Genomic DNA, 11,938 nt, shown 5'->3' on the forward strand with positions numbered 1-11,938 from the left:
TGTCCTGGGGTGTTGCAAACCTCTGACAGCTTTCATGGCCAAAATGGGTTAAATGCACACTCCAGCTTGTGAAAGGGTTTGGCTGACCTTCTCAGATCTGGCCAGGCTTTCACATGGGATAAGAACAACCCTCCACTTGGTCATATACCCAAAATCAACCCTCTGACTGCTTGTTGTGGTGAGTGAGAAATGTTTGGGGAAATTATTTCATAAAAGCCACTAGAGTATTTCTTTTGGAATTGATTCTTAAAAGAATGCCCATTGTTCCCTTTGAGCGCCCAGGCTGTCACATTTGTTATGTAACCATGTGGAGGGGTGGTCTTACCCCATGTAAAAAAGCTGGCCAGAACTGAAACGATTTCTCTTGTATGGTTCTTTAAGGGGGCAGGGTCACCCAAAATCCGGTACCAAAATTGCAAAAAATTGTATCTCAGGTTCTATTGGGTATTTTTACTTCACACTTGGCCAAGACCTACAGGAAGGGTTCTAAAATAAATCTGTACAGTCTAATTGGTGATATAACTTTGCTTTTTTAGTAAAAATGTATAATAAACATATGTTTTATATTGTGCGAAAATAAAAAAAGCCATAATTGTCAGAAACATAGTGGCTTTGGATTTATATCAGCCTGTCTGATTTTTTTCATGACTGCTTTTGACTGTCTTGCCTGTGGCTGGTACCAAAATCTTATTTGTACTCATCAGATAACGCATGGGCCAAATTTTCGCAAAAAAATATTAGTGCAATAATAAAAGACAAATACCTGTATAGTGGGGCTCGTATGTTCGTATTTTCTCTGTTTACTTTCAATCTGCTTGATTTTGGTACCGGCCACAGGCAAGACAGTCAGAAGCAGTCATGAAAAAAATCAGACAGGCTGATATAAATCCAAAGCCACTATGTTTCTGACAATTATGGCTTTTTTTATTTTCGCACAATAAAAAATATATGTTTATTATACATTTTTACTAAAAAAGCAAAGTTATATCACCAATTAGACTGTACAGATTTATTTTAGAACCCTTCCCGTAGGTCTTGGCCAAATTTGAAGTAAAAATACCCAATAGAACCTGAGATACATTTTTTTGCAATTTTGGTACCGGATTTTGGGTGACCCTGCCCCCTTAAGTCACCGTGGCTGACATTTGTGGTTTAAAGACAGTTATGCAGTGCTGTATTTGTTCGTTTTGCCAAGGAGTAGCTAAAGTCTGATCTTTCTCGTAGACATTTTACACGGCGAAAAAGGTTGCAAACTGTCTTATAATATTAAAATAAGAACTAGATCTCTACCTGCCATACAATAGACTACTGTACCGCACTATTGTTGTTCATTCTAGTTGTAGGTCGTTTGCAAAGTGTGAGCATCACCAATACACCATTAACAAGGATTCGCGTATTCGATATCAAGTAAAACCTTGTTCCGAAAGTAATCTATTAACACAAATTTAGTAGAAAAGCCTGCACAGTAGTGCTCCGCCCTTGCTCCAGTTAATGTCTGTAAGTTATTGTCGCATAAGCAACTTCGCTCCCGCAAGACTCGACACAAGTCGTCACTTCCGGAAAATCGTCGTTACATCAGTCTAGCTGATGACAATAACGATACGAGAGTTATAATTACACATGTATATTTGCACGCGCAATTTGACTCCTTACCGCCCCCCAAAATCTGTCTTTGCACTTCAAGAAAGGGACGTGATTGGTTGGAAACTGTCCCATGGTTTGGTCCCATGATTTGTCACGTGGTGCGCAGAGCGACTGAAAGAGACGAGAGGTTCCGATTCAACCACACAGCATCAGAGTTGTCGCCCTGTGAAGAGCTCTGGTGTGAGTTGTGATCCTTGGGGGAACCCTGACTCTTGAGAAGTAGTTAGTGTCACTGCTGGTTGTAGAGTAGATCTGAGTTTTTGTTTTGCTGTAATACCTGGCTGCCTCCTCCGTTTTGGTGAATACCGGAGTGTCTAGTATCATGAATTCCTTACTTCTACTGACGGTAAGTTACTTTATTTTCAATCAAGTACTATGTTCATAGTTTAGAGTGAAATGAACTTAGCAGAACAATTATTGCGACAATTTTCGCAGCCCAGTTAAAGCATTAATTACCGTGTCATTTTATTCAAACTTTCTATGCCATGTACGGCCGTCCACTTGACTATCTGGCACACCCTTTGAATCAAAAATGTCATTAACAGGGATCACGTGACCAACGCTCAAATATGGGTACCCCAAAAATCAGCGAAAGGGATCAATTAAAAATCGACTAAAAATCATAATAGGCAAAACTTGGCAACTTTCACATACGAGGAGAAAATTAAATCAGGTACTAGGTATCTTCCCAGAACATGTTGTTTTGTTTCGCTAGCTTGAGTATGTTGTGTGCTATGTCGCAATAACTGTTTTGCTAAGTTTACTTCCAAAATGGTGCAAGTACATAGCACTGATTAGTAATTTGTTAAAGCAAATTATTATCTTGTGGAGCGATGTGCATAAAACAGCATTAAGCAGAGTCCAGAAAAAACAGTTTTGTTTAGTTTCAATATCATTTTTTTAAAAACTGATATGCAAACAAAAATACACGGTTTGTGATAAAAACAAATGCTCGTAAAGCGGACATTGAACGTGTACGTTTACCTGAAGTGCTTTTTTTGTATTGTTTTAAATGCATTTTTTTTTAAGTATACGGAGAAAGTGTGCATCCCTGCGTATTTATTGAAACACAAAAGCTGAGTTACCGCATCTGTCTGCATTTCTTTATCACGAGAATACAGACGAAGGATTGCCCGTTATTGCTATGTCTTTTGTTTCAAATACAGCGGTGTATTACGTCATACGTGCATGGCTAAGCAACATTGGAGACTTTTTGTATACTTTTATTTAGGAAAGTGAGTATACTGTAAAGTCAAGTTCCTCATGCACAAACACGGTACTGGAGTTCAGTAGGTCGGGTAGAAGAGAAACATTAAGTCTATTACGGGACATACAATGTAATTTTGATTTGTTTCACCTTTCGTCAGAATGTTTGCTCGAATAAGGTGTGTACTATTTTTTTTTCTTGAGATTATACTATCGGCTATCGCAGTATTTTTTTTTTCTAAATTGAGAAACCAAAACATAAATTACAAACAAAACGAAAATTACGAAATGGGAACCGCTAATGACATTTGCTGATGATATTTACATTTTTTTTTTATTCAGTACACCTGACAGGTTGGCTGAAAAATTATTCAAAGACAAAATATAGACAACTTCAGTGATCAGAAGCAATGTTAAAAGCGCAGAGTTGTACTTATAGAAATAATGTTGCCTGCGGCTACACAAGGCTTTCTTCTCATAATAATGACACAAGCTGAGAACAGCCATACAGCGACAGGTTCTTGTTGTGAGTCAGCAATTCGAGTGGGTTCCAGCATGGTGACCTCTGGGAAACGTGAGCGTAAACGGACTTGAACAAACAGATATGCTGAAAGAAGAAGTATTCAATGCGAGTGCGGTTGTTCGTCTTTTAAAAGAGCTTTTTTTGTAATGTTTTTTATTTCTTTTTTTTAAGCGGATAGACTATTTTAAACAGATACTTGAACGAGAACCAGTAATGAAAGAAGAAGTACCTAATGCGCGCGCAAAAAATCTCCTTTCAGCATACAGGGGTTATTCTCCTGAGCTGTGTACCATTTTGTGACATGCATTTTCAGTCCTTGAAATGATTATAACGTATATTAAATGGCAACTATAATGTATGTTCTTTACTTTTTTCAGTAATACTCCAGTAAGATAATGATACAGATATATGTTTTTTAATCTTTTTTTTTATAATTGTTAGTGTTCAAATTCATGCCACAACCTTTGGTTTCCATTTTACGAAGTTCACGTACTTTAAAACCCGTGTAGTTGACTGAATGTAGACTAACAAAATGTGACCCTCCACAACGGAATGAGTCGCATGTCACCTTTGCATGATTTTTATATTTTTACATTTTCCGAAAGAGATTGTTATGATCTATCCAGTGGTGAAAACCGTTTTAGAAAAGAGCAATTACTGTTTGAGTTATAAGCCTGTGACTAAGGTGACCCTCACACTGTTTGTTACCAGACACTCCCCGGACTTATATCAAGCCTAGCGCAGAACCGCGCGAGGTGACATGCGACTCATTTCGTGGTGGAGGGTCACAAATGTGCTAGTATTTTTAATTCTTTATTTGCAGGCCATGGATATATATATCCAGTTCCTAATCATGAATGTCTCATTTAAGTAAAGAAATAATGACAACTTCGTAACATAATGTCCCCTGGAACACAGCTCTGGAGAATAGCCCACAGACCAATTTGTGTCCTGCGCTTTTAAACAGAGACATGTACGAGAAGTACAGAAACAGAAAGTAACCAATGCGCGCACAGTTCTTCGTCTTTCATGAGACCTTTTGTTTATGGGTGTCTTTTGTTACAGACACTAACCTTTCCATGAAAACGAGCATGTGCACCACCACAGATGTGTTTAGGTTTTAACATGGTGTGAGAGCATGCTTCCACTTGGACACATCCTACAAATCAAATGCATGGCTGCTTCCTGTGAAGAGTGGGGAGGTTTTTGTTAACTTACTTTTGCAAAATGACCGAAGTACCAGTTATGAAATAAAAATTAGATAAATAACATAAAATATTAAAAAAAAGACCCAACAAAAGGAACAAGAAAACACAAAACTATAAAAAAAAAAGTTTAAAAAAAAACATTGAGCACAAGAAGCAGCAAGGCGGTTGAAGTTGTGTATGTGTATGACTGTGTATGTGTTCAAATGGAAAATTTTCTTGACGCATGCGAAAGGCCTAGTGCACAGACTTGTGACGGGTAACGTGAGGGTTTATTAGGGAACTCCTCTCTTTTTAGGCTTAATTCATCCATTCACGTGGGGTGTAAGAGAGAGAGAGAGAGAGAGAGAGAGAGAGAGAGAGAGAGAGAGAGAGAGAGAGAGAGAGAGAGAGAGAGAGAGAGAGAGAGAGAGAGAGAGAGTGAGAGAGGGAGACATCAGATTCTTTATTGTTATAAACTTCATCACCAAAAACATACAAACAAAATGCATGGAAAATTGTTGGTGAAATGCTTTTTGCTTGAATATCGTTTTCAGACCGACATAAACCGACATTTTTTGTTGACAGAATGTAACTTGAGATTACCAACCTAGTACCTCAACAAGTTGCAGAATATGTGTGCCCGTTTCCTTGGAGAGAGAAAGTGCGCGTGCAAAACTATCGTTTTATTTCCTGATACCACATTACATTATACGTCTTTCACTTGGCCAATAATCTAATGATGGGCGAAACCATTATAGCTTCTCTTCTATCTTCATTTCTAGACTGCATGTAATAAGGGGGCACGATTTTCTGCCCGCTTCCTTGCAGACTGAAACTGTGCGTGTAATCCTATCGTTTTATTTCCTGATCCCAAATTATTTGTCTCCTGCTTGATCGAACATGAAATGATAATCAACATCATTATATAGCTTCTCTTCTATCTTCATGTCTAGACTGCTTAAACGTGTATGATATAATCAGAAACCAGGGACATCGGTTTAGATTACTCTGCTACTAAAGGCTGGAGATTACATCTTGCAGAAGGGATACACTTTAATCATAGTGACATTTTCTGTAAGTTCAAGGAGTGCTGAGGTCAGAAATAAACGTTCAAGTAGAGCTTTACGTGCTGATTTCCAAGATAACCACTGAAACTTAAGTGTGGGGTATAAGAATTCGTCATAAAATCACGTATGCAAACTATCAACAATGATCACACCTGAAGAAGAGTGATAGAGAAACTTCTTCTTCTTCTTCTTTTTCTTCGTTCATGGGCTGAAACTCCCACGTTCACTCATGTTTTACACGAGCGGGGTTTTACGTGTGTGACCGTTTTTACACTGCCATTCAGGCAGCCATACGCCGCTTTCAGGGAAGCAAGCTGGGTATTTTCGTGTTTATATAACCCAACGAACTCTGACATAGATTACAGGATCTTTTCCGTGGGCACTTAGTCTTGAGCTTGCGTGTACACACGAAGGCACTAAGCGATAATGCACTAGCAGATAGGTCTGCACATAAGTTGACCTGGGAAATCAAGCATAAAACACAAACCAACATGAAATCAAACGGGTAAAAGTGATGAGAAAATGTTAATGCTTTGTCATATCCCAGGTTAGCTTTCCCTTTTAATGAATACTTGTGTTGACTATGTGTGCTACATTTACTAATAGAACCATGTAATGTGTCACCCTGTGTTCAAAACTGTTTGCAAAAGGGTGGTTCAACATTAGAACACTCCATTTTAGTTTTAATTTGGCACACGTCAAAAGGGCAACAAACCTATTTTATTTCTCCTTCTTGTTCTCAGGGGTTGACAACAGCCTTAACCCGTTCTACGTTTTGTCTTTTCAGATCGCCTCCCTGGGTGGCTTCGCTGTTTCTCGTAAGTGTGTGTGTGTGTGTGTGTGTGTGTGTGTGTGTGTGTGTGTGTGTGTGTGTGTGTGTGTGTATGTGTGTGTGTGTGTGTGTGAGCGTTCGTGCGTGCGTGCATGCGTACGTGTGCGTGTGTGTGTGTGTGTGTGTGTGTGTGTGTGGTGTGTGCGTGTGCGTGCGTGCGTGTGTGTGTGTGTTTGTGTGCGTGTGTGTGTGTGTGAGTGTGTGTGTGTGTGTGTGTGTGTGTGTGTGTGGGGGTGTGTGTGTGTGTGTGTGTGTGTGTGTGTGTTTAATTTCATAATGGCTAGCGAATGAGTCACATTGAAGTAAATAATCCCCACTCACTCATCCCCACTCACTCCATAATAATGACGTGTAAATTAATCCCAGTAGAGAAACTGCGTCGATAATTTACTAGGAAACAGCGTTGCCATCTGCAATGCAGTTTGAAATTGTATCCTGAATAGCGTTAAAAAAGATACCACGTTGCAAGATTATAAGGAAAAACAAGGTATCAGAAAAAGCAAGCCTGGAATTTGGAGGTTAACGGCACAGTCTTTTCCTTGTAAGTGGTTCGGTTTATCATCTCAATTCTGTCCTGTGTTCTGTTTGAAGAGACCGTTGCACGTACTGGTGTCAATCTGGTAAATCAAAATAATTTGAAAATTGCCACTTAGCACAGGAAGCAACCAGAATGTTGATTGTTGGTATGTGTCCAAGTGAATGAATGGTTTAACTCCATGTACGAGCCTGGACAGATCTGAGAGGGTGAGCTGAGTCGTTAACGCGGAAAAAAACACAATAACTATGTGATCATCGATCAATTTATGGTTTAACGAGTACACGTGGTCATGTTTTTATTCAGTAAAGACAGAAAAGAATTAATTTGCCGTATATGAAAAAGCAAAGACTCGACATAATGTTTACAAGGAAGACATCGGCTGCCTGGCGTCTTTACCTTTAACTTCTAGATACGCAAGAGTTGTGTTATCGATTTTTCTTGCAATGTCCTGCGTACACGATTCGGATAACAATCTCAGATATGTTTTTACATTTAGTCAAGTTTTTACTAAATGTTTTAACGTAGAGGGGGGAATCGAGAAGAGGGTTGTGGTGTATGTGTGTGTGTGTGTGTGTGTGTGTGTGTGTGTGTGTGTGTGTGTGTGTGTGTGTGTGTGTGTGTGTGTGTGTGTGTGTCTGTCTGTCTGTCTGTCTGTCTGTCTGTCTGTGTGTGTGTGTAGAGCGATTCAGACCAAACTACTGGACCGATCTTTATGACATTTGACATGAGAGTTCCTGGGAATGATATCCCCGGAAGTGTTTTTCTTTTTTTCGATAAATATCTTTGATGACGTCATATCCGGCTTTTTGTAAAAGTTGAGGCGGCACTGTCACGCCCTCATTTTTCAATCAAATTGATTGAAATTTTGGCCCAGCAATCTTCGACAAAGGCCGGACTTCGGTATTGCATTTCAGCTTGGTGGCTTAAAAATTAATTAATGACTTTGGTCATTAAAAATCTGAAAATTGTAAAAAAAACAAAATTGTTTTTAAAACGATCCAAATTTACGTTTATCTTATTCTTCATCTTTTTCTGATTCCAAAAACATATAAATATGTTATATTTGGATTAAAAACAAGCTCTGAAAATTAAAAATATAAAAATTATTATTAAAATAAAATTTCCGAAATCGATTTAAAAACACTTTCATCTTATTCCTTGTGGGTTCCTGATTTCAAAAAACATATAGCTTAGATGTGATATGTTTGGATTAAAAACACGCTCAGAAAGTTAAAAAGAATAGAGATAAAGAAAAGCGTGCTATCCTTCTCAGCGCAACTACTACCCCGCTCTTCTTGTCAATTTCACTGCCATTGCATCGAACGGTGGACTGACGATGCTACGAGTATACGCTCTTGCTGTAAAAATGCAGTGAGTTCAGTTTCATTCTGTTAGTTCGACAGCTTGACTAAATGTTGTAATTTCGCCTTACGCGACTTGTTCACATTTGAAAAGACCGTTCCACGTAAAAGGCAGGACAAATATGAAATGGTGAGCCGAGTTGTTAGCACGAGATCACAAAATAATTATGTGATTATCGATCCATTCATGCATGTTTAAAGAGTCTAGGTGGTGTTCTTTTCATTCAGTAAAGAAAGACAGAACAAAATGAAGTGGCCGGATATGAAAGGCCAAAGACCCGACATAATCTTTACAAGGAAGATATCGGCTGTCTTGCGTCTTTACATTATACGTTAGAGTTGTATTCATGCCTGTTCTTGCAATGTTAAAGGCACAAACCTTCCCTCGTGAACGATTCGACTCACCATATCAGACCTAGCCAGGCTTTTACATGGAATAAAATCATTCCTCCACTTTGACAAATACCAACAATCAACATTCTGATTGCAGAGTGAGAATTTTGTGATGAATTGATTGACACCAGTGTCGGTTACAAAATTAGTTCATCAAAAGAATTCCACCCTGCATAGAAAGTAGACAGGCCGTTGAATTTGCTGGTATGTGTCCAAGTAAAGGAATGACCTTATACCACATAAAAGCCTGGGCGGATCTGAGAAAGCGAGCAGAGCTGTTTTGGCGGAAGCTGTCTCTGAATCTTCCAGTGATCGCGCGAACCATATTGAAAACCAGTTTCTCTTTGATTTAGTAGGAATCCTGGCCCACACGAATACCGGCAAAACAAACAAACAAACAAACAAACAAACAAACAAACATTCTAACGAAATATAAACCGGTAAGTATAACATACGTTTGTGCCGATTTTATTCCAGTATTGTCAGATGATTGCTATTAAAGTACCAGACCTTTTCTAGTTAACATCTTCGTTCCGATGCAGTAACTACACGATGCACTGACATACAACCAGACAGACATACAAACAGACAGGCAATCAAACAGATAGACAAACAGACTGACGAATGGACGGACAGACATACATACATTCAGACAGAAAGACGGACGGACGGACGGACGGACGAACTGATCGACAGACATACAGACAGATGGACAGACACACAGAAAGCCAGACAGACAGACGGAGAGACAGACGGAGAGACAGACAGACAGACAGACAGACAGACAGACAGACAGACAGACAGACAGACAGACAGACAGACAGACAGACAGACAGACAGACAGACAGACATAGAAGAGAAACACACACGAAGAAGTAAAGAAGTATTGCTTGTATTGTTGTGGCTGCTGCGTGTCTGTACCTACATAATCCACTCTGATAAATGTTCTCCTTTTCAGAACGGGATGACAGAGACAACACGTTGTCGGGTAAGTGTTCCATGTTAGGGGCCTATGTCTTTCATTTATTGCGTCAACTGTCGAACCCGATCACGAAAATAAATCTTACATGAGGATGACACTCGCTTTGTTTATTTCAATGCTTGTTATTCTCAGTCTTATGTGCCAGGGGATTGGTTCCGACTAACTCTCATTTATTATATTGCACATTACCGTATGCATTCAGAACGCTTACTTCATACCCTTTGTTTCTCCGATCACAATAAAGTTTTACCGTGATACCTCTTCGCTGTATTGCCACATTCTTGGAGTTGCTTTTCTACATTTAATGAAATGTGATCCGTCTGACATCTTAGACGTCCTGGAACTTCAATAAAACAAATTGTTTACCTCTCTCTGCGTGGATTACGTTCATCATGGCAAGGTGCAGACATTGAAATCCCATTTGAGAACAAGAGCAGAAAAAACAACATGTGCCAATCAGAAAATGTATTTACAGATGTAGGATTCGTGTGGTATTTCTTTCGCTGGAAGTAGCAGTCATAAATTTGATATTTCAAGCTTATTCATAGCAGCAAAATGCAAAATTGACTTTAATGTTGAAAGCCAAATGTCAGATCGTAGGCGTCTTTTTTTTAAATGTTTCGATTCTGTTCTGATTCTGCTAAGCAGACACAAAACTCATTTTGTTCGTGTCAAAGTCACGATCGTGTTTAATGTATTACTTAAATTTGACAAGTTGCTTCACGTGCATGCATCATTTTCTGTGTATCCACTACAAACGTTAAAATAAAGTCAACAGAAAAGATGAATCTAGACGTTAATAATAGACAAAACAAAGCATTCACTATTATTCTAAAATCGATGGACTAAGTTTGTAGTGAATGTTTCGTTCTGTCTATTATTTTGCCTTCCATGCACTCAGCACTGTTTTTGATGCAACCGATGTGTTAAATCAGTAAATGGTCATCCACCGAAAGTTTTCAGCTCGTGACTCGAAAGAGTGTTGTTCTATAAAGTGACGTCACTATTTTCTTCTCCTTATTGCTGTCTGAAATTATTGTACTTCTCTTTCATTTCAATTTCCTACAGAGTGCTTCAGCAAAGTCGCAGACGTATACTTCGTCTTGGATTCCTCCTCGTCAATTTATATAGAGGATTACCAACAAGTGTTGAACTTCGTCAGTCAAGTTGTGACGCGATTTGACGTCAGTCGTGACGACACACGGCTTGGGGCCTTGACCTTCAGCGACAATTATCAGGTAACACGTTTGTGTGTGTGTGTGTGTGTGGGGGGGGGGGGTTGTGTGTGTGTGTGTGGGGGGGGGTGTTGCGTTTGTGTGTGTTTGTGTGTGTGTGTGTGTGTGTGTGTGTGTGTGTGTGTGTGTGTGAAAAAGAGAGATGATGGAAGTTTGAGGGCAAGCCGTTTCTTACAACCTGTCCTTCCATCGTATACAAATAGAGAGAGAGAGAGAGAGAGAGAGAGAGAGAGAGAGAGAGAGAGAGAGAGAGAGAGAGAGAGAGAGAGAGAGAGAGAGAGAGAGAGAGAGAGAGAGAGCTCAGAACTCAGAAATGGTTTACTGTGAATATATACAGATGGGTATGCCTGTCCGTTCATCCGTCTGTCTGTTTGTCTCTCTGTTTGTTTGCCTGTCTGCCTGTATGTCTGTGCGTCGTGTAGTTACTGCATGTAGAAATGTCTATAGACTTTAATAGCAATAACCTGATAATACGTGAATTAAATCGGCACCAACGTATTGTTATACTTACCGGTTTATATTTCATCAGAAAGTTTGTTTGTGTGTTTGTTTGTTTGTTTGTTTTGCCGGTTTTCGTGAGGGACACTATTTTTACCGTTGACGACTTTGACCTTCTTTTTACATTTAGTCAAGTTTTGACTAAATGTTTTAACGTAGAGGGGGGAATCGAGACGAGGGTTGTGGTGTATGTGTGTGTGTGTGTGTGTGTGTGTGTGTGTGTGTGTGTGTGTGTGTGTGTGTGTGTGTGTGTGTGTCTGTGTGTGTCTGTGTGTGTGTGTAGAGCGATTCAGACCAAACTACTGGACCGATCTTTATGAAATTTGACACGAAAGTTTCTGGGAATGATATCCCCGGATGTGTTTTTCTTTTTTTCGATAAATACCTTTGATGACGTCATATCCGGCTTTTTGTAAAAGTTGAGGCGGCACTGTCACACCCTCATTTTTCAATCAATTGATTGAAATTTTGG

General features: G+C 39.3%; 1 protein-coding gene across 1 annotated transcript in view; it reads left to right on the top strand.

The window, feature by feature from the left end:
- Positions 1 to 1,774: 1,774 nt before the first annotated feature.
- The window catches only part of LOC138976366 (collagen alpha-1(XXII) chain-like), a 19,518-nt gene continuing 9,354 nt past the window's right edge, over positions 1,775 to 11,938 (top strand). The window contains exons 1-4 of the mRNA XM_070349228.1: positions 1,775 to 1,990; positions 6,415 to 6,445; positions 9,710 to 9,739; positions 10,802 to 10,971. Coding sequence (XP_070205329.1) covers positions 1,967 to 1,990; positions 6,415 to 6,445; positions 9,710 to 9,739; positions 10,802 to 10,971 — 255 coding nt within the window. The 5' untranslated portion in view covers positions 1,775 to 1,966. The remainder of the gene's footprint in view (positions 1,991 to 6,414; positions 6,446 to 9,709; positions 9,740 to 10,801; positions 10,972 to 11,938) is intronic.

This window comes from Littorina saxatilis, linkage group LG1 (assembly GCF_037325665.1).
Source record: "Littorina saxatilis isolate snail1 linkage group LG1, US_GU_Lsax_2.0, whole genome shotgun sequence".
Lineage (NCBI taxonomy): Eukaryota > Metazoa > Mollusca > Gastropoda > Littorinimorpha > Littorinidae > Littorina > Littorina saxatilis.